The sequence below is a fragment of the Caretta caretta genome, chromosome 1, assembly GCF_965140235.1.
Source record: "Caretta caretta isolate rCarCar2 chromosome 1, rCarCar1.hap1, whole genome shotgun sequence".
NCBI classification, from domain to species: domain Eukaryota; kingdom Metazoa; phylum Chordata; order Testudines; family Cheloniidae; genus Caretta; species Caretta caretta.
This window is the reverse complement of record NC_134206.1, coordinates 48,656,761-48,682,536: the sequence shown is the minus strand read 5'-3', so window position 1 is coordinate 48,682,536 and position 25,776 is coordinate 48,656,761. Positions and strand designations below refer to the sequence as shown.

The 25,776-nt window shown below is 40.0% G+C and overlaps 1 protein-coding gene across 8 annotated transcripts in view; it reads right to left on the bottom strand.

Moving 5' to 3' along the window:
* The window catches only part of FRY (FRY microtubule binding protein), a 375,793-nt gene that overhangs the window by 213,451 nt on the left and 136,566 nt on the right, over positions 1-25,776 (bottom strand). For all 8 annotated transcript variants that reach the window (XM_048847137.2, XM_048847131.2, XM_048847143.2 and 5 more), the window contains one exon: positions 19,435-19,634. In XM_048847137.2, coding sequence (XP_048703094.1) covers positions 19,435-19,554 — 120 coding nt within the window. In that variant the 5' untranslated portion in view covers positions 19,555-19,634. The remainder of the gene's footprint in view (positions 1-19,434; positions 19,635-25,776) is intronic.

Sequence of the window (25,776 nt, the reverse complement as noted above, 5' to 3'; positions counted from 1 at the left end):
TAGCTGCATGTGGTAGAGTCCCTGGGCTGGAACCCAGAGTAGAGAGCTGGCTCAGGTTCCCCTATCTGCCACTGGGGAAGTGGCACCAGTGGAGCAGTGAACTGGAAGACTGTTGGGGTCACTGTGGGAGTGACAGAGACTGTGAAGGACTATATCCTGGAAGGGGGGAATGCTGAGTGACCTGGCTGGAGAGCCAAGTTATAAAGAGGACGCTGCGGTCCACAGAGCGGGAGAGGGGCTGCAAACCAGAGAGAGATGGAGTGATGGCATGAAACCATAGAAAGGCGTCAATCTCATAAGCTAATCCACAGAGCGACCGTGAAGAGGCACCAGCCTAGCAGTGAGTGGAGCATCCTGTGACAATAGCATACTTCAAAAATATAAAAGGATGCATTCCGCTGTGGTCATATGAATCATAGAATCATAGAATATAAGGGTTGGAAGGGACCCCAGAAGGTCATCTAGTCCAACCCCCTGCTCGAAGCAGGACCAATTCCCAGTTAAATCATCCCAGCCAGGGCTTTGTCAAGCCTGACCTTAAAAACCTCTAAGGAAGGAGATTCTACCACCTCCCTAGGTAACGCATTCTAGTGTTTCACCACCCTCTTAGTGAAAAAGTTTTTCCTAATATCCAATCTAAACCTCCCCCACTGCAGCTTGAGACCATTACTCCTCGTTCTGTCATCTGCTACCATTGAGAACAGTCTAGAGCCATCCTCTTTGGAACCCCCTTTCAGGTAGTTGAAAGCAGCTATCAAATCCCCCCTCATTCTTCTCTTCTGCAGGCTAAACAATCCCAGCTCCCTCAGCCTCTCCTCATAACTCATGTGTTCCAGACCCCTAATCATTTTTGTTGCCCTTCGCTGGACTCTCTCCAATTTATCCACATCCTTCTTGAAGTGTGGGGCCCAAAACTGGACACAGTACTCCAGATGAGGCCTCACCAATGTCGAATAGAGGGGAACGATCACGTCTCTTGAGAAGAATATAACAAGAAATTATGTCAGGAAGACACTGCTGAGTAAACTCAAGGAGTCCTCATGCTAAACAGCTGTGTGAAATGTCTTAGGGCAGACCCTGCCCGGAGTGCCCTCCTGCAGCAGGCTGCAGCAAGACAGGCATGCCTGCCTCAGTTTCCTATTTCAGAGTCCCTAGTAACTCCATGCAAGCTCTCTTGACACAAGAAGACATTGTGCAAATCGTCCAAAACATAAAGTCCCAAACTCATATAGTTCATTTCTCACCCCAGTGCAAACAGCCATTAAGATCACCCAACGCCTCATGCCATGATGCCCCACGTATCATACACTGGCACCTTCAACCACACCCAGAGTCTCTGGCAATCCTCCCCTGTCCTGGTACCAGGACAGTCACCCCAGCCCTTCTTACTGGAGTGTAACCCCAGTCTTTCCATCAGGAACCCCCACAGCCTCTCTTCTGGGAGTTCATCTTTACCAGGGGAGCATCCTGCACTCCCTCTGGCCCTCTCAAGGTTCTTCTGGGTCCAGATCTTTGGCCCGGGAGACATCAGCAGGTAAGCGCCTCTGCTGCTCTCCTACCTTTGGCTCTCTCTGGCTTACAGCCAGCAAGCATTTCCCTCCGCTGCTCCTCCTGCCTTCAGCCCTGGCTCTCTGGCTTGGGCACGACAGCCATGTAACATTCTTGCTGTTCTCCTGCCTTCAGCTTTGTTCCAGGTCCCAAACATACAGTCTCTGGCAGCTTTTACCTGCCCCGACATCCACTCTTATTCACCAGATCTCTCCAACTGACTGGGGATATCTCTGACCTTTTATAACCCATAGGTGCTACTCTGCCTTCTTAATTGGCCACATGGGAGCACCTGCTCTGGCACAGGGATGCTAGAGCTACTGCATTCACAGGGGCCAGCCACTTTGTGACAGAAGTCTTCAGAAAAAGAAATGTCTGACTATTTCATACACCTTTATTACCCTTCCTGTTTCCTCCACTTACCTAGCACTAGCCATTTCTGTCTTCTGATAGAATCTCAGCACCTAAGGCACAAAAGATTTTTCCTCTGAAGCTACTGTTATCTAGGACAGCTTTCCTGTTTTAGCACACCTCCATCACTCTGTATCTTTTAAACTCTCTTCTCAAAACAAATTTTCTTCCCTTGCCTATTATCTCAGTTTCTCTCACCCTCTATTATTGTTGACTATGTAGCTCTTCCTTATTATTTGGCTCTGCTACTATAGATTTAACTCTTAAGTTATTTATTATTTAATTCTATGAGGCATTTCAGATTCAGTTTGTATGAAAGCTATTATATACAATAAAGATGTATTGTTTGTATTGAAGGTTAAAAAATACAATAAAATGAAGCTGTTGATGAGCAGTGGATTTTATGGCAGTTTATCTGCCCTACAAATGAATTTAAAAAAAAACAACAAAAAAGTTTTTCAGCCTCAGGAAACCTTTTTTTAATCCACCCAGCTCAGAAATGACAGAGAGGCTCTTTTATATGAAATGTCCATTCCATCTGAGCTTCTGTAGCTTTATTACACTCTACAGAAAGGTCTTCCAACTCCTGTATGAATAGGTAGGTTGAATATGGAGCCAAGAACTACAGCCACAGAAAATATGAATAAAGAAGGGTTTGATTCATCTGAAATAACCCACAGCATTCTGGACTGTGGAAACTGTCAGATAATTTCAGAAAAATTGAGTCCTTAACAAAAATATTCCCATTTTTAATCATTAACATTCTTATTTCTTATCTGAAGTGCTCCTCTCAATGGCATATGTTGCATTTGTTTCATATATGAAACTCCCATTGACATTAATATTCATTAGAGATAAGCAGTGGAGATCAGAGAGAAGAATTTTGCCCTTAATCTTTAAGTTTATTTAAATTAAAAATATTATCATAAACCTCATGAACCTCTTCCTCCTTTCTAGGTCAATACACAAATATAACTGGGAAAATTTAGATAGGCACATGTTTTCCCAAACACCTGTCACAAAATTCAGTGTTCAGGAAAACATGAAAAATAAACAATGGGATGTTGTAGTGTATATTAGAATTCATTGTGTCAATATATTACAATGATATATTGTTCCACTTAAAATGCCAGCCACTTCCATTCACAGCAACCATTATGCACACAACTAACACACAGCTGCAGCTTTCTACTGTTATTAACACAGATAAAACCTATTTTCTTATAAAAGCTTACTGAACACAAGAATATTCTGATACAAAATGGAAACAGGCTACACATTCTCTCTTGGGGATTCCCTGGATATGGGAGAGTCTCCAAGAAGAAATGGGAGTAGAAGGGACCATTAAACAAAACGATGGAGCTCTTTGTTTCACTTTTATTTAAAATGTAATATGCACAGGCCACTTTCAATTACTAAAGCTGTTTTTATCTAAAACACATTAAAAGAAGTATCATATTTTTAATCCAGAAAAACATGCTTTCTTCAACAATCCCAATGAACATCCAAATCCCATGAGGTGCTCAGCATGCTCATCTCCCATTCACTTCAATGGAAATTAAAAGTGGTCAGCTTTTTGTGGAAGGTGTTCAGAGTCAGCACCACACAGGATTGTGCCATTTCTATTGTTAGTGCCATTTAAATTTTTAGGTCTCTCATTACTTGTTACTTTTAAAAAGATCAGAAATCCTATCGCCGTCAGGTTGGCGCACAGCTGGTTTGTAAACTGTAACCTGTATTTAGAAGAGTGACTGAAAACGTGATGATTTCAAGAACCTTCTGAAGGCTGTGTGTGTTATTCCATAGAGAGCCATCTTAGTCTAGCCAAAGAAAAAACCTCACAAAATGGCAGATCCAAAGGGTAGTCTTGAAAGGAGTAGCCATACAGGTCTGCTGTAATGAAAACAATTTTGAACTTCTTTCAGGAGGCACTCCTGTCTCCTATTTGCTTTATTACATTTTGTGAATTCTCTTTACTTCTTACATGAGGAAGCCTGTTTGGAATATTAAAATTCCAATCCTTATAAGGGCCCAGATCTCTCAGTTAAATCCACAATCTCTCTTGAAACTGTTGAAAAGTAGGTGATTAATGTCCTGTGTATTCAAAATCTCTTTCTAAATCATCTGGTCACCATAACCTTTAAAAAAATCACTATTTCAGTGTAATGGCATTAGAATGCTTGAGCTTGCCTGATGCTCTGCTAGGTGCCTGTTAACAACCAGATCCTGCCTGTAGTGCCATGTATGAGGGATAATGGTGCTCAAACAGTGAAATGAACAAAACTGGGTGTGGAATATTTTTTAAAATCTTTGCAATACTAGACAGATGTGATGCTGTCTTGAGGTGCTGGGACTATGGGTGACCTTGTTAGCCCCTGCCTCCAGTGTCAAAGAGTCTATCTTGTGGTAGATGTCAGCTCCAGTACAATAACAGCCTTTCCACCACTCAAGGACTCTACTCAGTCCTGCCCTGGCCTAGCAGGTTAACATTAGGTGCACCCCAATCTCAAGCCCCTTTGGAGAGCATTCTTCTGCAGTATCCAGCTTCAGTTACTGGAGAAATCACCAAGTCCTCTGTCTACAGCACCAGCCTGTTAGCTCAGCTGAGGATGCACACTTTAATATTACAGCACTGAGATGAATTTATAGTAAAACCAAGAATAAATTTATTAATAAAAAACAGAAATTTAAGAGCTACTAAGCAAAGGTAATCAAAACAGAAATGGTTACAAATAAAATAAATGTATAACACACTTCCAAGAGACTAAATTATAACCTTAGCAGGCTCCAATCTCTGTCTACAGCAGTTTTTCTCACTTACAGCCAATTCTTAGTTTCACCAACCAACATGGCTGGGGATCTATCATTCATGGATGCAAAGAGCGCAGATCTCTTTGGTCCCTGAGTGATGGATAACAAAAGCGTTCCTTCCCCTGCTTCTTATAGTTCAGAAAATCTTTGACATATATTCTTTTGACACATACACCCAGACAAAGTTCTCCCCAACTAGTATGCAGATACAATGCTACCCATGCTGTTTCTTCTCACACACCTCTTAATTTGCTTGTCCTGTTTTCCTCCAACGCAAATAAACTTCCCATTGTCTCTGGCTTCACCATGATCAGTTTACATTAGCAATAGGGAGATAACCACCTACCCTCCTGTCTGGAAGCATCCTATCAGTAAGTATCCATAATTTCTCATATACTGTTAATACATACATTTCATAATGATATAAATGACCAGTGTGTAACTGGCTTCCATTTGATATATCATACAAAATTCTTTATAGATAAACTCTATGACAGCAATGCATTAGGTGTAGTGAGTTTGTCAGGCCTACAAGAGTTGCTGACACAGCACAGTGAATCACCCATGGGCCTCTGTGTCACAACGTATGGCAAAAATAAAATATTAACCAAAAGCAGAACAAAATGGATATGAAAATAATTTAATGTTGTTCATGTTTCCAAGAAAACATCAAATTTGTATTATACAAAATTATAAAAACTGAAACAGTTAAAGAAGAATTTCCTTTTGAAAAGTATAAACAATGCAACACTAACTTCAACAGGCTCCCTTATACATACTTCAAATAGAGGAAATTGATGATTACTTATAACTGAGTGCATATGAGGGATGCCATATAGATGTCACAACATATCATATCCCCAAAATACTGTTTACTTTAGTAAAATCAAGTCAACATGCATCTCAATTATAGTTATTACACTGAAACCGAGGAAAGCTGATACAAAGAGGATGGCTTCAAAGATTAACTGATCAACGTCATGAAACCATCCCTCCCCCTATTCATGAAATCACTCATCTTTTTAAAAATTCTTCCAATTCACTCATGTGGATAAATGGAATGATAAGCTTGGTCCCATCTAATGTATTACTGGACGTAAAAATTGTGAGAGAGCTACAATTTTGTTTTATGTACAGGTTTTTACTCTCCAGTTCCCAATCTTACTAGTCTGGTATCCACTTCACCAGCATTCCAAGAAAGTAAATCAGTGATAGATTATGCCATCACATCACATATTACAGGCTCACTTTTGTCTCCAGTCATCACATTCTTGATAAGAGGCATATTACACATACCTTCTACTAACAACATTTTCAATGTGAATGTTCAGAAGTTCTATCTGTGAGAATAATTAATTTTAAGTGATTGAAGGATCAGAAAAAATTGATAAAACATGTCAAAGTGTCAAATTAATTTTCAGTATTCATGCTAAGCAAATGTGGAGTAAATTGAAAACATATTTGAGAGAGAAACAATATTACTATATTAGAAAACTATTCTTGAACCCACTAGGTGTACAATGCAAGAATGAACAATGTAACAGTTTCAGTAACAATGACTCAGTAAGAACTTCTTACTGTGTCGGTGTTTCTTCCATATCCTGTAAATAAAGGAAGTCCCTCAAAAATAAGATATGAGTAGTAATATTTTATAACTTTATTCAAATTTGAATGTCATAACTGAGTGAGAGACCTTTTTTTAAAATGAAAGCTGAGATCTTCACCATACATTTGGCCCTCTTTAAAAGTCCACTACAAGCAGCCCAGAGAGGAGTCTGACATTCCTAGTTCACCATTGAAAACTTCCCTGATATGCCTTTTTCCAGCTTAAAGTTTGCCATGTGCACTAGTTTGAATCAAGAATTTTTTAGATAAATGTTACTGAAGTTTCTAGGACAAGCTGCTTTTTAGATAGGATGTACATAAAAAGAAGCATTAGAAGACTTTTAAAAACATGATTCAACTATTTTAAAAAGAGCTTATCAAACAAAATCACCTCGAGTTTGGCCACCAAATACACATGCAAAGTCTATTCTATAGGGAGGGGCTGTGGGGGGAGGGCAGTGGTCCAAAAGCCCCTTACCACACTCTCTGGTGTTGGCAGTGTTTGATGCCCTCCAGCCAAGACCTGCAGAGAAGCAAAGGGGAAGTGGCTGATCTCCACCATCAGAGGCATGGCTGCTGGTGCATGACATAGGGATGCAGGAGCAACCTTCCATCTGGCAAACTGCCCTTCCGGGTTCATGCCTCATGTGGAGATGCAGGGAGAGGAGCTGCTTGTCCTGGAGCCTGTTCTGTTCCAGTCCTATCTGCCTCATGGAAGGAAGAAAGCCGAGACGACCTCACCCAATGGGGCTGTGAGGGAAACTGTGTCATGCTCACAGAGCTGGCCAAGCTCCCCAATCATAGAATCATAGAATATCAGGGTCAGAAGGGACCTCAGGAGGTCATCTAGTCCAACCACCTGCTCAAAGCAGGACCAATCCCCAATTAAATCATCCCAGCCAGGGCTTTGTCAAGCCTGACCTTAAAAACTTCTAAGGAAGGAGATTCCACCACCTCCCTAGGTAACGCATTCCAATGTTTCACCACCCTCCTAGTGAAAAAGTTTTTCCTAATATCCAACCTAAATCTCCCCCACTGCAACTTGAGACCATTACTCCTTGTTCTGTCATCTGCAACCACTGAGAACAGTCTAGATCCATCCTCTTTGGAACCCCCTTTCAGATAGTTGAAAGCAGCAATTAAATCCCCCCTCATTCTTCTCTTCCGTAGACTAAACATCCCCAGTTCCCTCAGCCTCTCCTCATAAGTCATGTGTTCCAGTCCCCTAATCATTTTTGTTGCCCTCCGCTGGACTCTTTCCAATTTTTCCACATCCTTCTTGTAGTGTGGGGCCCAAAACTGGACACAGTACTCCAGATGAGGCCTCACCAATGTCGAATAGAGGGGAACGATCACATCCCTCGATCTGCTGGCAATGCCCCTAATTATACATCCCAAAATGCCATTGGCCTTCTTGGCAACAAGGGCACACTGTTGACTCATATCCAGCTTCTCGTCCACTGTAACCCCTAGGTCCTTTTCTGCAGAACTGCTGCCGAGCCATTCGGTCCCTAGTCTATAGTGGTGAATTAGATTTTTCCATCCTAAGTGCAGGACTCTGCACTTGTCCTTGTTGAACCTCATCAGAATTCTTTTGGCCCAATCCTCCAATTTGTCTCGGTCCCTCTGTATCCTATCCCTACCCTCCAGCGTATCTACCTCTCCTCCCAGTTTAGTGTCATCTGCAACTTGCTGAGGGTGCAATCCACACCATCCTCCAGATATTGAAGATATTGAACAAAATCAGCCCCAGGACTGACCCTTGGGGCACTCCTCTTGATACCGGCTGCCAACTAGACATGGAGCCATTGATCACTACCCACTGAGCCTGACAATCTAGCCAGCTTTCTATCCACCTTATAGTCCATTCATCCAGCCCATACTTCTTTAACTTGTTGGCAAGAATACTGTGGGAGACCGTGTCAAAAGCTTTGCTAAAGTCAAGGAACAACACATCCACTGCTTTCCCTTCATCCACAGAACCAGTAAAGAGACACTCAGTAAAGGGGGTGGAACAGGAAATATGGACTCTTCCTTTTTCCTCCGGCTTTTTTCAGCTTAGGTTGCTTTCTGAAGCATGCCGGGGTCCCATAAACTGTCATCTCAGAAACAGAACCCAAGCTGAGCATACAATCGCCCCAAAAATCAAATGCAGCCCTGGAGCACAGCTGGGAATTACACAGATAAATTACTGAACCCATGTGTTAGTCTAATAATTTGAAATGAAGTTTGCAATTTCCCTCAGAAAAGCTCTGCAGTGGGAGGTCTGGCTAAGCTGCTGGCTACTGAAGAGGCGGGGAACCTAAGGGATGTGATAGATACTATGAGACATGGAATATCTAAAGACTATTGTCCTGTATAAACTAATAATCACTAACAGATAATTGATGCAAATCCCAGGCAACTAACTAGTCTGGAGAGGACTCACATCTTGAGGGAAATTGCATATACTAATTTGACCTAGTTCAAGAGGCCTGACAAACAATAAACTGACATCTGCATAAAGTGACCATTCTGATGTAAGGAGAGAGGTCATTCTGCCCCAGTCCAAGAACTGACATGAGACCGTGATTCAGAGAGACAGGCCTTCTGAGAGAACCTGAAGTACTCTGAAACCTTCCAGGGTTTCCACAGGAAAGATGGGTGACACCTACTAAGCTAGGCATTCATGTAAACTATTTTTTGTTTTCTTGATATGTTTTCTCCGCAATGCTTTTGTTCTGAATAAATAAAACAGGCGGGTTCTGCCTGATAATGATCCAAAGCAGTGCGGACTGACGCACCTTCATTTTCATCATCTGAGTCAGGTGCTACCAACTGAAGGTTGATTTTCGTTTTTGGTGGTTCGGGTTCTGTAGTTTCCACACTGGAGTGTTGCTCTTTTAAGATTTCTGACAGCATATTCCATACCTTGTCCCTCTCCGATTTTGGAAGGCACTTCAGAGTCTTAAACCTTGGGTCAAGTGCTGTAGCTATCTTTAGAAATCTCATATTGGTATCTTCCTTGTGTTCTATTAAATCTGCAGTGAAAGGGTTCTTAAATTGAACAACATACGCTGGTTCGTCATCCAAAACTGCCATAACACGAAATATATAGCAGAATGTGGGAAAAACTGCGGAGCAGGAAACATACAATTTTCCCCCAAGGAATTAAGTCACAAATTTAATTAACACTTTTTTTTAAATGAGCTTCATCAGCATGGAAGCACGTCCTATGGAACGGTGGTTGAAGCATGAAGGGGCATACAAATGTTTAGCATATCTGGCAGGTAAATACCTTGCAACGCTGGCTACAACAGTGCCATGTGAATGGCTGTTCTCACTTTCAGGTGAGATTGTAATAAAAAGCAGGCAGCATTATCTCCCATAAATGTAAATACATTTGTTTGTCTTAGCATTTGGCTGAACAAGAAGTAGAAGGGAGTGGACTTGTAGGCTCTAAAGTTTTACATTGTTTGTTTCTGAGTGCACTTAAGTAACAAAAATAATTCTACATTTGTAAGTTGCATTTTCAGGATAAAGAGATTGCACTACAGTACTTGTATGAAGTGAACTGAAAAATACAATTTCTTTTATCCTTTTTTACAGTGCACATATTTGTAATAAAAAAAATAATATAAAGTGAGCACCGTACACTTTGTATTTTGCATTGTCACTGAAATCAATATATTTGAAAATGTAGAAAAACATCCAAAAATATTTATAATAAATTTCAATGTGTATTCTATTATTGTTTAACAGTACAATTGAAACTGTGATTAATTGTGACTATTTTTTAATCTAGTTAATTTGTTTTGCGTTAATCGCCTGAGTTAACTGTGATTAATTGACACCCCTAATAATAATCATAATTAAGAAACATGTTCTTGAATCATGCAGAGTGAGCACAGATGGCTATAGACTCATGGTGGGAAAAAAAATAGCATATCTGTAGCATTTTGAAGAATATGCTTCCAAGGTAAACATTTTCTACTTTTCATTGATTAAATTTTTCTATAAAGGGCAAAAATACACTTTACAAGGTTCCATTAAGTGTCACTTCACTAAAACAATGTTATCTTGATTTCTTCCTTTGGGCTCCCATAAACTGAATTGATAGCTGGAGCAGAGGCAAGGTATAAAAACTGTTTACAAAATAATATATATTATATAATAGCTGCAGCCTGTGTAATGTGTCTACTCTGTGAATAAATAGGGGACTCCAGGCTCTTATGTTTTCAAGCCATTTATGATGACTTAAATGTAAAAAGCGTAAAGTGTTATAATGCGCCATTATATGTGAGTACAAAGCGGTGATGTTTCATTTGATCTGTTGGTACTTTAGCCTGTATAAAAGAGAAAAGATTGCATAGTGGCTGAATGTAAAATACACATGACATTGTTCTAATCTGCACAAAATGAGCTTCTACCCTCAAAAACCTGCTACCTTATCTTCTTTCAAATATCTCCTTAACTCATTTCTCCTGTGATAACAGGCAGACAGTACTTTGTGCAAACTGCTAGTCCTTACAAAAACATGCTCATGTTATTTTTACCTCATCCTCCCTCTTCCTGCCCCCACCAGTTTGCTCGTCTACTACTCCTGTCTCATATTGAGGTAAGTCAGACTGTAAACTCTTTGGGGCAGAGACTTTCTTTTTACTATGTTTGTACAACTTCTAGCACAGTGCTAATTCCTGACTGGGGCCTCCAGGCATTACTTTAATACAAATAAAGAAATAAATTGTTTAATCAGAATTACAGTTAGTCACACCAGCACCATCAGTTTTTCATTTCGAAGGCCTTATAAATTTATGCTGTGGGCTTTTTATTGGCAGGATGCATAGATATTCTAGTAGCCCTAGTTCTCAAGGGACTCAGACTCCCTTCTGAGTTCAGTGTCAAGACAGAGTTCTTGAATTTGAAGTCCTATAAGAGACTCACTTCAGAAGGATTGCTGTAGAAAAGCAAAATGGAAATTCACAAACAGCTAAATTAATCGTTAGCAAACCACTGTCAATGCCTTAATTTATTACACTTCATCACTGTCTACAACTACATAAATACTGTAGAAAGCAGTTTGAAGACAGGCCTGCTAATGCTGAGAATAAAAACAGATATGTAAATGTGGAATAATATAGAATAAATTATCACCCAAAGTGATCAACAGGCATAAAGATGAAAACTAATTTTTTATGCCTTTTCTATTCTTTGTATGTTACTTGAGATAATACATTTTATAATTTAAAACAGCAAAATGACCTCCCTGCCTCCCTAATTCTAAACTAATTATAAGACTATCAAATCAGGGGAAATGATCAAGGGGTAATGAACACAAAGTGCCAAATTATGGTTTTGGAAGTTAAGCGATGCAAAGAAAGGGATTTCAAAATAAACTATCACAAATGTACTTATATACATGTATATGAAAAAATGGTCTCCAGGAAATATGGTTAAAGTTCATTACGAGGGAGGTTCAATAACTGTTTAAAAACAATAAATTATTAGAGAAAATTGACAGTAAGAAAAGTTCTATCATACACTTAACCGCACATGATTTTATAAACTGGAAAGCATTTTTAAAAATTAATTATGCTGTCGAATACATTTGACTTAGATCCATACAACACTTCAATATTTTAAAGCCATTTATATATATAAATGACTAAATAATTAGCCATGTGTTTGTGAATGTAATGTATTTATTAAGATCCCTGCTAAACTCTGCAGATCAAAACAAGGTAAAGAGGATGCCCCGCAATTCTAAACGAAATCCTTTCTAGTTAAAGCACAAAGAAAGATCACCATCTAAAAACAAAAGGTGTCAAGTCTAATTTGCACTATCTTGCTAAGGTCTTAAAGATGCATATTCTACATTTGCTTCGTGTCTATAAAACATATTGAGTAGAAAGATTGTCCTCATGCTGGTCACAGCCTGCTTCAGTAGCCAAAAAGTCAAAACATAATTGGCTGAAGCTGCATCTTACTATGGTCAGTGCAGTAAAACAGAGAAGTGGCACTGCCCCACGTATCCTCTGCTGCTGGAATTCTGCTGTCCCAATCCAGATTTCATGGGGTACCGAAGGGAAGCACTGTGGAGTGCACTGTGCCACTGTTCTAAAAAGGAACACTGCTCGGTATCCCCTTTCAGTGTTTGCTGCTGATGGCAGCGTATCGATAAGCCCCTTCCATCCCCGTTTGCCAGGTCACTGTGATTTGTGGCACTGTCTTGAGCACTAGATAGATAAACTACCCTGCTGCTTTTGTGATGGGGAAGAGGCAGCCTATGCCCTCTTTCCCCATCTACGGCATCAGTGGGTAGTATCTAGTTCACTGCATAGTGTTTCCAATATAGTATAAACTATTACTGCCCTAATACGAGTTTGCAGTGTCATTGAGTTCAACTGCCTCGTGTGAACATCTGCGGTTCTGGGTCAATATATCAACCCAAAAAAGGGAACTACCAAATTTTGTATTTTTAACATTTGGCTTGTATGTTGTCAGTTTATTAAATTTTCTCTGTCTCGTGCATTTAGATTCTGAGCTCTTTGGGACAGGGACTGTCTCATACTCTGCATTTGTACAGAGCCTATCATAATGGGAACTCAATTCTGATTGAGCCTGCTAGGTGCTATCTTAACACAAATAACAACATATGCTATACTCCACCATTCACCACATAAATAAAAGAAGTCCCTGTTCAGTATCAAAGCACATGTTTTGATGCCTATGGGACAAAGGATGTGCTCAGACACAAAGGTGGAGGAATCAAGGAACATGCTAGTGCATGTAGCACATTCTACTCAAAGATGACACCTTATGCAGCATATGCACTTTTGTGAGTCATGGAAGGATTGCGTGCATATGTAACTCATGCCTGCGTGGTGGGGCACTCTGTCTCCCTCTAGTGGCACCTAGCCCATCTAGAGATTGATGAGTCTGCTACAGCCACATGGCTTTTAGCTCATGCAGTAGAGGCTCATACACTAAGCTTCAGAAGTCCCAGGTTCAATCCCACCCACCAGCGACCAGGCTCTGTCAGTGTTACAAGGGGGGCTCATCCAGAATATCAACTCAAAAGTCTCTGAAGCTCAGGGTGCACTTCCTCAGCTGCGGGTAGTATGTAACCCATGCCTGCTTGGTGGGGCGCTCTGTCTCCCTCTAGTGGCACCTAGCCCAGCTAGAGATTGATGAGTCTGCTTCAGTCCTGGTTAAGAGCCATGTGGTTTTTAGCTCATGCAGTAGAAACTCATGCATTTAGCTCTAGAGGTCCCAGATTCAATCCTGCCCGCCGACAATCGGGGTATGTTGGTGTTACACATACATGCCAGGCAAGGGACAACCCAATGGTAGTATAAAACATGTGTCAACAGTGGGGGAGGTGGCTGCTTTGGGATATGGATGGGCTAGCACAGAGGTCGGCAACCTTTGAGAAGTGGCGTGCCAAGTCTTCATTAATTTAAGGTTTCATGTGCCAGTAATAAATTTTACATTTACAGGGGCCCCCAACAGAACCCCAGACTGGCAGCGGGCTGAGCGGGGTCGGCGGCCAGGACCCCGGCTGGCAGGGGGTCGGGTGGCTAGGACCCCAGACCAGCAGCGAGGTGTGCGGGGTCGGTGGCTGGTATCCCAGACCAGTAGCAGGCTGAGCAGGGCTGATGGCTGGAACCCCGGCTGGCAAGAGGCCAGCAGCTGGAACCTCAGACCATCACCGGGCTGAGGGGGTGGCGGACAGAACCCCAGACCAGCAGCCCTCACTGGGTCTGACTAAAGAAGAATTCTTTTGACACAGGAACTGAGGAAGACAGCCTACTGTCCTCTGAGGACCCCACACAAATTCACTGTAAAAGTCATGCTGGGATGAGACTGGAAGGGGTTTATTGCGAATGCCAGGAGCCAAAGATGCAGTGCTATGTGCCATGGAGATTTTGGGCAGTACAGGTGCCCCTGTAAACTGGGGAGAGGCTACTGTCACATAGGCAGCCCTCCAGGAGTGTCTAAGCTATGCTGGGACCTCTGCAGCACCCGGACCAGTTCAGAATTAGGAGGATGCAAATGTGACTTAAAGTCACCTTAGGAACCCCCCACAACTCCCTAGGCAGAGCACAGACTCTCCCATCTACAAACTAAGGCCTTATGTAGATGACAAAAGGCAGCAGATGGATACAAACAGATATGGGGAAGACAACAGTGAGAGAAAAATACATACAAACAAAAATAAAATAATTAAAAAGTCTCTCCCATCCACACCTCTTTATGTACAAAGAAAAATATCTGAGAAAAACCTTATCAATATATCTTTAATTTTATCAACTGGATCAATCTCTGGCATACTGCTTAAAGTTATTCGGTTATATATTTAGTTTATATCCACCAAAGCGTTTGATGCCCATGTGATTGCCAGCTGTGTAGCTGTGTAACATTGACAGACCCCCGGTCATCGGGGGGGTGGGATCGAACCTGGAGCTAAATGCATGAGCCTCTACTGCATGAGCTAAAAGCCACATGGCTCTTAGCTAATGCTGTAGAGCAGACTCATTAATCTCTCTCTCTCTAAGTGGTCTCGGTACCACTAGATGGAACAGAACACCACACCCAGAAGGTGTGTGCATTACAGCAGCATTCCTTGGTACACATGCTTCAAAATTTGTTGGTCTTCCATTGTAACAATATGTCTATAGCAAGAAAGCCACCAAAACTGAACCAGTGCTGATAGGGGTGATTGCTGGGTTTGGCTTAGAACATTTTTGATCTTGTCCTGTCAGTTGGTCCTGTCATTTTTGATCTTGTCCTGTCAGTTGGTATGGAGCAGCTGAAGAAACCAACAAGAATCTAAAATGTCAATCTGGTGTTCTTCAGCCTTCCTTAATGCCCATGTTTCACTTCTGTTCAACAGCATTGGTTCAACTGGGGTTCTATAATTTCCCATTTCCCAGCAAGCTTGATGTCCCAATGTCCCCACAGAGGCTGCTCAAGGGCTGAAACTTTTGTCATTTACTGGATTCCATTTTTACTGTATTTGTAAAACCTAAAGATGGTACTCTCTTTCTGTAGAACTCCTGGTGCTGAATGCTGGTGTTATGAAAGCATGCTAAATTTACACACATTTGGATTGGTGCATGATGATGATATTTGATATTAAAAGGCCCTGGTCCCTATGTCTCTCTACGCTGCTTTTCTAAAAGAAGCAGAAATACAGCAAAAGGTTTGTTGTTGCTTCTTGAGGACTGAAATAGTTTGGGCTTTGGTTTTGTTCCAGAAATGGAAGCTTGCATTGTACCACAATGAAACAACTGGAATGAGAATTAAGTGTCAGTGAATACTGCTGGTGTCTCTTTTATTGGGAGTGGAAATTTTCTTGATCCTTTTCTTGATCCATTTGAGGCTTCTTTCTGGCAAATAGATTAATACATAGCTCTCCACAAAGACAGAAACTTTCCAAGTGGTAAGGTAAGTTCTTAAATAACAATATACCTGAAATAAATAATAACAGACAAACAGCAAGTTGCCATACAACAACTTTGTAAGTCTTGAGCCTTTCTCATTTATTCAAATAATGAGCGTTTTTTCTGCATCTTAATCTACTTCCCAGCAGGAAGAAACTGAATGACAGAAATGGAACAGAACTATTAGATTATTCATTTCCCCCTCACCCACCATCAGTTGAAGTGTGCTCTTTAATATACACTTATCAGTTTAAATCCAGTTTAAGTTTTTTAAAACTTTATTTATTTAGATTTTTTTCTATTGTGTCTACTGAATTCTCTACGTGCACTAAAGAGGTTGTATGCTGAATTAATAATCAAAATGTATCAATACGATAGTAGAAAAATACACCTCCCAAAAAATATGCCCAACCCTAGAATTAATTCCACCGCATCATTCATCAGTTCCCTAATCAAGCCTTAAACCTCTGAAAAGTCTGGGGAGACAAATGAATCTCACTGCATGTCACTACATCTGGACTGCGGTGGACTAGGAGGGCAGGAAAGGGGAAAATAAATTTCAAATCAGAAGACCCTTCACACCAAGAATGACCTGCTCCCAGGCCCCTCCCATTTAAACCAGGAGACACTTTGGTTCAAAATATTCAGATGATCACAATTGCTGCTTTATCACAGAGAGAAAGAAAGGCAGTTTCTCAAGTAGCTAGGACTCAAAACATTTAGGACTTCATATGTCAAATTAACACTGCAGTCATGACCTAAGCACACATCACATTGGGAGCTTATAGCCTCAGGAGTCAAAAACCTGCCTGCATGATGTCTTTAAAGAATGCACTCTGTGGGAAATCCTGTTTAATAGGCAAGGTGCCACAGTCTGCAGTAGCTGCAGTTTCCAAACGGTGTGAGGATGTAGCCCCATTAAACAATGCAGTAAATGTCATTTTGAGGTGACAAAGTCACAGACAGCCTTGATGAGGTCCATATCTCTTCCCCATTAAAAAAAAAACAACAACAACAAAAAACGGAGGCAACCTTCTTATGAAGTGCAATTGATAAAAGCATGCTTGGCAGACTACTCGGAAGCAGCTGGATATCCAACAGCTCCCCTAGATTATAAACCCAAGCAAGAAATGGTGGGCATAAACCCTCACTCAGCAGGCCAATATATTTTTTGCCATTTTCCCCAGATTCTTCCATCTTGTAAGTATTACCTCAAGGCCACCTGGGTTGAGTCTCTACAGAGGACTGCTTCAGTATGTGTCATCTGGTCATCCTTTGCTGGCGATACCCTATATGCTTTATCTCTACTAATTAGATATGAATACTTAATTGAAACACTGATAGCATTTCATAATTAAACAATATTTTCAGGACAAATGCAAACACTGTAGAAGAGAGCAAATCTCCAGTTCATCACAAAATTCTTATACTCTAGACTCAGTTTTCTACAGCACAAGTAAAATTTTATATAACCAAAAAGAAATAAGATTATCATTAACATTGTCATACATTTCACACACAAAAATTAACATATCAACACATTGCAAATGCAAGTAATCCTAACACAAGTGAAGTGGGGAAAAACAGAGACACTATATTAAGTCTCTATTTCATTGCATTTTAACTTTTTTGACTGCCGCTGAAAACATCTGTTCAATGTGCAGTGGCAGCCAAACAAGCTAACAGAATGTTAGGAAAGGGATAGATAATGAGGTAGAAAATATCATAACAACACTGTATAAATCCATGGCAGTACTTCACACGATGCAGTCAACCTGTGGAACTCGTTGTCAGGGGATATTATGAAAGCCAAAAGTATAACCGGGTTCAAAAAAGAATTTGATAAGTTCATGGAGGATAGGTCCATCAATGGCTATTAGCCAACATGATCCAGGACACAACCCCATGCTCTGGGTGACCCTAAACCTCTGACTGCCAGAAGCTGGGACTGGACAAAAGGGGAAGGATCACTCAATAATTGCCCTGTTCTGTTCATTCCCTCTGAAGCATATGGCACTGGCCACTGTCAGAAGACAGGATACTGGACTAGATGGACCATTGGTCTGACACAGTATAGCTGTTCTTATGTTCTTATGCTTATTCCTGCAACATTAAATGAAAGCACATGATCAGGTGTTCAAGGGCTACATAAATGGCCTCAATACAGAGGTATTTCTCAGTATGCAGTCTCCTTTTAACTTTTCTTCAGAATCCATCTTATTGTTGCTTCTCTTATCTTGTCTAGCAATTTCTTAGTATTATTTTGTCTCTATATGTTTAAAAGTGTTCACTATAGGTATTGTAAAGATTGTTTCGTACCAAACGGCCTCTGTCATTCCCTCTTCCCAAGAAGACCCTGTACCATGGTTGATTCCTTTATTTTACTCTCTCTGATTTATTTGGAGAGATCTGGAAAGAAAAGTAAACTGGATCGTCCTCCTTCCCCTACACAGTTTGCTACATTTTACCATGCTGTGCTTAAAATTCTTTCCCAGTCTTTTACCTCTGACAAAATTATATAAGGTATCTCCATCTTCCATCTGCAAAATATTACAGAGGGAAGAAATATTTCTATGTACAACAAATCCTCCTAAATCTAACTCAAAAGATACAGCTAGTCACATTTTATCAGAGCCAAGACAATCTGGATCTTTCCTACCTTTAGGAATCTCTAGAATCCTAAAGATATGGGGTCTAATCAGATTTTCTAGATGTTCTAAACAGGGTTCTATTATAAAATGTTATAAAGACACTGCAAAATTTTCCCAATTACTAGAAATCTAGGTTCCTAATTATTTGTAAGTGATGCTATGATGGGATAACATGATTTTGGAATTAAATATTCATGGTAAATAGGCCCAATGGCCTGTGATGGGATGTTAGATGGGGTGGGATCTGAGTTACCCAGGAAAGAATTTTCTGTAGTATCTGGCAGGTGAATCTTGCCCATATGCTCAGGGTTTAGCTGATTGCCATATTTGGGGTCGGGAAGGAATTTTCCTCCAGGGCAGATTGGAAGAGGCCCTGAGGTTTTTCGCCTTCCTCTATAGCATGAAGCACGGGTCACTTGCTGGAGGATTCTCTGCTCCTTGAAGTCTTTAAACCACGACTTGAGGACTTCAATACCTCAGACATAGGTGAGAGGTTTTTCGCAGGAGTGGGTGGGTGAAATTCTGTGGCCTGCGTTGTGCAGAAGGTCAGACTAGATGATCATAATGGTCCCTTCTGACCTTAGTATCTATGAATCTATTCCAGCTAAAATATGTGCTGCAAAACTATTACTGGCCTATTCAAGATCATAAAATTTAAATAAAATGTAGTTTCTGGTTAAAGGTACAGAAGGCTAGTTGCATAATATGGACTACTCATATCTGGAAGATTAGGAATAATAACATTAGGTCAAGTGAAATAATTCTTAAAAGAGAAACCTACTATTATCATGGAAGTAAAATACAGGCTGTTGTACTACAGATTTTTATGTTTTAGCTTTTGAGAACTGTTGACTTTTTGAAACCTCATTGAAATTTATATCATAATCTGAAACAGATTAGAAATTTCATAATAAACTCAACACTGATTTAACAATAAACTCTATGCAGTTTAAACTTTTTTTTAGGATTTCTTTTGTACTCACCAGGGGCTCTGCCATGATGATGCGAATTTTGCGCTCAGCCTGAGTTGTAAAGTTAACAAATAAACTCTTCAGGACATATTCGCCTGGTTTACTGTCCGGGTCAACACTGATGGGCAACATGGCTGGAGGTCCCTTTTCCCTTTGTGTGCCAGAAACAGGTGGAACTGGTGGTTTGATGTATCCGTTACCAACTGGAGAGGCTGAAATGAACAAGAAATATGTTTACTTTAGGCAACACCTGCCTGTTTTAGTTTTCTAAGACTATTCTAATGTCTTATCAGTGAAACAAAGCAACAAATTAGATAATACTTAGTCCTGCCTTGAGTGCAGGGGACTGGACTAGATGACCTCTTGAGGTCCCTTCCAGTTCTATGATTCATCAGGCAAACATACTATGTAAAAATAAATATTGAAAATAAGTTGTGCACTTGTTCAACAAAAATGTGAAAGTTTAGACTGGGTTCTATGGTCTGTGCATGACGAGATTGTCACAAGAAACTGTAGATGACATCTTATATCTTATGACTGGGTACAGTTTACGTTTCCTGTTCCACTCTGTACTGTCTTTTACATGATGAGACCTGCCATCACTCACTGCTCTTAATAACACTCCAGTTTCTTATCATCTTATCTTCCATGCAAGATCACGATTGCTCGATTGTCAACTAGTCTCTTTATTGTTATTCAAAATGCTCAACTCCCACAGACACCAGAAGTATAACTATTTTTGTGTGTGTTAAAACCAGAATATAGAGTGCCTGATTTTCCTCTCACTTGTAAATCAGGAGTAAGTCCAGTGAGTTTCACCAGTATAAACCATATGCGAAAAGAGTCAAGCCCCAAATATTTTCTCTGGTACTGAACATCTATTATTTTATCAGTTTACCTGAAAGGACCAAACACTGTTGTTTTATTAACATTATTTATCAGCCTCATAAGCATGATGACAATGTGCACTGTATTTAGCTCTGCTTCTGTTTCTTATAACAAACCAGAAGAGAAATAAAAGAAAGTGCCAATACTGTTTTTCTATGCATGAGAACCCTAAACTTAAATTCCCAAACTTATGCCAGAAGGGGCTTTGTCCTCTATGGAGAAAAAGTGACATGTTTGATCTTGTAATGTGATGCTGGCTGCATCCCCTGCTGTTCACTCTCCAGTTGGTATAAGAAGTGGTATTATGAGCAGCTCTCGATGGCGCAGATCACCTGCCACTCCTGCTGCAATTCAGGTGTCAGAACACTTTTGAGCAGCTGTGGAGGTGGGGGTAGAGAGATTTAAAAAATGATAAAATGTACAAGGCTGATATCACTTCCCAATCTTGCTGCAATCATAAGAGAAAAACAACCAAAAAGCACATGCATCACTTTTGCATGCATCTTACCAGGTTAGAAAAAAATGAGACCTGCAAGTACAGAAGCAGGTTTTTCAGATACGCAGTGATGGATATCACACATCTAAGATTAGAAACTGGCTCTTAGCATTCTGTACCATATGGTCTTCTGGGACGAATTTGGTATCTTCTGCTGAAAGTTATTTTCAAATATTAACCTCTGAATTTACCATAAGAATAGATGATATTTTATATGCTTAACATCCTGTTTCTACAAGGTGCTAAGCATCTTCAACTCCCAATAATTTCAGTGGCATTTGAGGATGCACTGGACCTGGCAGGCTGTGCTCAGAACCTTGCAGAATTAGGCCCACATTTTTTGCACTGAAAATTATGGAAACTGCATTGCAGAATAGGGAACAGATAGTTTTCTTTCAAAATTCCATTTTTAAAAGTCCACTATATATCATGTATATGCTAGACAGAAGTAAATTTACTGTTCTGTGTATGACAGAATAGCCATTACTCTTAATGGGTGTTAAATATTCAATCCATATTGCAGTACAGTGGGAATGAGCCTCTTAATTAACAAGATATGAGATCACATACAGCTCTAGTACAGCTATCACCAATTATTTTCTCCATCTAGCTTAACTTTCCATAAAGCTTACATTGATTATTGACTGTTAAAACATAATAATGATAATTAAGCTATGCTGGGAATGTGATATTGTGCATATAACAAATCATAAATAGAGCACTTCTACATTTTTGATACAAAATTGTTTCTAAAACAGGAATGCCTCACTAACTTCAGCTAGTCTAAACAACAACAGACTTCTAGTGTATGAAGAAGAGAGCAATGAGTGAAGAGTGTAACTACAAATTCCACTCCCATCATCATTTAGGATGGTATTATGAGGAATAATGGGGTGCAACTGAAAAAGGGAAAATTTATTTTCAATATCAAATCTATTAGATGATGGAAGTGTCTCCCAAGATATGTATAGAACCTCTGTCACTTAAGTCCTTTAGCAATGGATGAAACACTTTTCTGCAAAGAGATTATGTAAAATAGCATTGGGGTTCCAGGTTTACTGTGGCAATTTCTGACATTAAACTTGTTTAGTTTACAAGCAAAACAATCATTTTCTAACTGCCAGGTTCACTATTCAGTCTCAGGTCTGAAAAGCAACATAACCACCATTAAGAAGATTTGACAACTCAAATTCTATCCTAATTTATACCGGTGCAACTATTGTATGCAATTTCAGCTTTTGTTGCATCTGTTGACGCTTAACATTAAAAAGGTTGCAGAGCAGTTTTTAAACTAAGAGACGGGGGAAAGCCGATTGCTGCAGAGGCGCACGTGGATCGGACAGAGACTTCTCTTAGAGGAGAGTCTATTGATAGAGATTCTCTAGGTTTTAGTCAGGAGGAGGGGATGAAAGAGGATAAAGTATGGGCCAGATCAGACGAGAAACATTCACATAAAGAATCTGGCACATCAGAAAAGGGTAGACAAATAAACAGTGACAAGTTTTTAAAGTGCTTGTACACAAATGCTAGAAGCCTAAATAATAAGATGGGTGAACTAGAGTGCCCCGTCTTAAAGGAGGATATTGATATAACAGGCATCACAGAAACCTGGTGGAGTGAGGACAATCAATGGGACACAATCATTCTGGGGTACAAAATATATCGGAAGGACAGAACATGTCTTGCGAGGGCCAGGGGAGTGGCACTATATGTGAAAGAAAATGTAGAATCAAATGAAATAAAAATCTTAAATGAATCCACATGTTCCATAGAATCTCTATGGATTGTAATTCCATGCTCTAATAAGAATATATCAGTAGGGATCTATTATCGACCACCTGATAAGGACAGTGACAGTGACGATGAAATGCTAAGGGAGATTAGAGAGGCTATCAAAATAAAATATTCAATAATAGTGGGGGATTTCAATTATCCCCATATTAACTGGGTACATGTCACCTCAGGACGAAATGCAGAGACAAAATTTCTCGATACTTTACATGACTGCTTCTTGGAGCAGCTGGTACAGGAACCCACAAGGGGAGAGGCAACTTTCAATCTAGTCCTGAGTGGAGCGCAGGATCTGGTCCAAGAGGTAACTAGAACAGGACCACTTGGAAATAGTGACCATAATATAATAACATTTAACATTCCTGTGGTGGAAAGAACACCTCAACAGCCCAACACTGTGGGCATTTAATTTCAGAAAGGGGAACTATGCAAAAATGAGGAGGTTAGTTAAACAGAAATTAAAAGGTACAATGACTAGAGTGAAATCCCTGCAAGCTGCATGGTCACTTCAAAGACACCATAATAGAGGCTCAACTTAAACGTATACCCCAAATTAAAAAACACAGTAAAAGAGCTAAAAAAGAGCCGCCGTAGCTTAACAACCAGGTAAAAGAAGCAGTGAGAGATAAAAAGGCATCTTTTAAAAAGTGGAAGTCAAATCCTAGTGAGGTAAATAGAAAGGAGCATAAACACTGCCAAATTAAATGTAAAAATGTAACAAGAAAAGCCAAAAAGGAGCTTGAAGAACAGCTAGCCAAAAACTCAAATGGTAATAACAAAATGTTTTTAAGTACATCAGAAGCAGGAAACCTGCTAAACAACCAGTGGGGCCCCTGGATGATTGAGATACAAAAGCAGCATTTAAAGATGATAAAGTCATCACAGAGAAACTAAATTAATTCTTTGCTTCAGTCTTCACGGCTGAGGATGTTAGGGAGATTCCCAAACCTGAGCTGTCTTTTGTAGGTGACAAATCTGAGGAATTGTCACAGATTGAAGTGTCACTAGAGGAGATTTTGGAATTAATTGAGAAACTTAACAGTAACAACTCACTGGGACCAGATGGCATTCACCCAAGAGTTCTGAAAGAACTCAAATGTGAAATTGCAGAACTATTAACTATAGTTTGTAACCTGTCCTTTAAATCACATACTGTATCTAATGACTGGAAGATAGCTAATGTAACACCAATATTTAAGAAGGGCTCTAGAGGTGATCCTGGCAATTACAGACCGGTAAGTCTAACGTCAGTACCGGGCAAATTAGTTGAGACAATAGTAAAGAATAAAATTGTCAGACACATAGAACATAAATGATTGTGCAAAAGTCAACATGGTTTCTGTAAAGGGAGATCGTGTCTTACTAATCTATTAGAGTTCTTTGAAGGGGTCAGCAAACATGTGGACAAGGGGGATCCAGTGGACATAGTGTACTTCGATTTCCGGAAAGCCTTTGACAAGGTCTCTCACGAAAGGCTCTTACGTAAATTAAGTTGTCATAGGATAAGAGGGAACATCCTTTCATGGATTGAGAACTGGTTAAAAGACAGGGAACAAAGGGTAGGAATAAATAGTAAATTTTCAGAATGGAGGGGGGAACTAGTGGTGTTCCCCAAGGGTCAGTCCTAGGACCAATCCTATTCAACTTATTCATAAATGATCTGGAGAAAGGGGTAAACAGTGAGGTGGCAAAGTTTGCAGATGATACTCAACTGCTCAAGATAGTTAAGACCAAAGCAGACTGTGAAGAACTTCAAAAAGATCTCACAAAACTAAGTGATTGGGCAACAAAATGACAAATGAAATTTAATGTGGATAAATGTAAAGTAATGCACATTGGAAAAAATAACCCTAACTATACATACAATATGATGGGGGCTAATTTAGCTACAACTAATCAGGAGAAAGATCTTGGAGTCATCGTGGATAGTTCTCTGAAGACGTGCAGCGGCAGTCAAAAAAGCAAACGGGATGTTAGGAATCATTAAAAAGGGATAGAGAATTAGACGGAGAACATCTTATTGCCCTTATATAAACCCATGGTACGCCCACATATTGAATACTGCATACAGATGTGGTCCCCTCATCTCAAAAAAGATTTACTGGCATTAGAAAAGGTTCAGAAAAGGGCAAATAAAATGATTAGGGATTTGGAATGGGTCCCATATGAGGAGAGATTAAAGAGGGTAGGACTTTTCAGCTTGGAAAAGAGGAGACTAAGGGGGGATATGATAGAGATATATAAAATCATGAGTGGTGTGGAGAAAGTGAATAAGGAAAAGTTGTTTACTTGTTCCCATAATATAAGAACTAGGGGCCACCAAATGAAATTAATGGGTAGCAGGTTAAAAAAACAAATAAAAGGAAGTTCTTCTTCACACAGTGCACAGTCAACCTGTGGAACTCCTTGCCTGAGGAGGTTGTGAAGGCTAGGACTATAATAGGGTTTAAAAGAGAACTGGATAAATTCATGGAGGTTAAGTGCATTAATGGCTATTAGCCAGGATAGGTAAGGAATGGTGTCCCTAGCCTCTGTTTGTCAAAAGGTGGAGATGGATGGCAGGAGAGAGATCACTAGATCATTACCTGTTAGGTTCACTCCCTCTGGGACACCTGGCATTGGCCACTGTCGGTAGACAGGATACTGGGCTAGATGAACCTTTGGTCTGACCCAGTATGGCCATTCTTATGTTCTAATGTGTGGCATATTGTGTCAAATATTTGCATAGTAAAAGAGTAAAAAGAGTGACCCAGCAATTGGAACTTCATTGGCAACTCTGCTGCTGACCTGTGAACCAGAATGGAATCCATAAAGTTGGCTCTGTAATGCTGATCTCAGTAAAATAAGAGAGAACTTACATTTGTCACTACAGTCAACAGACCATACCGTTTACTCAAGGGAGCAGATTTGCACAGTTACTTTTCACTGCAGAACCACACTTTAAGAATATATTGTAGGGACAAGTTTTCCATTTGCAGAAGGACAGACAAAATGGAGCAAAAACTTTTTACTACTAATTACTATGTTCATAATTTTCAAAGCTGGTTGCCTGTTAGCATCTTAAAAATATATTTAGGTTCCTAAATTAAGGAGGGCTAATTTTCAAAAGTGCTGAATAAATGCAAACATCCAGTTTTAAAAATTTTGTCTTCTGATTTGTAAGAAAAACTGAAAGACAT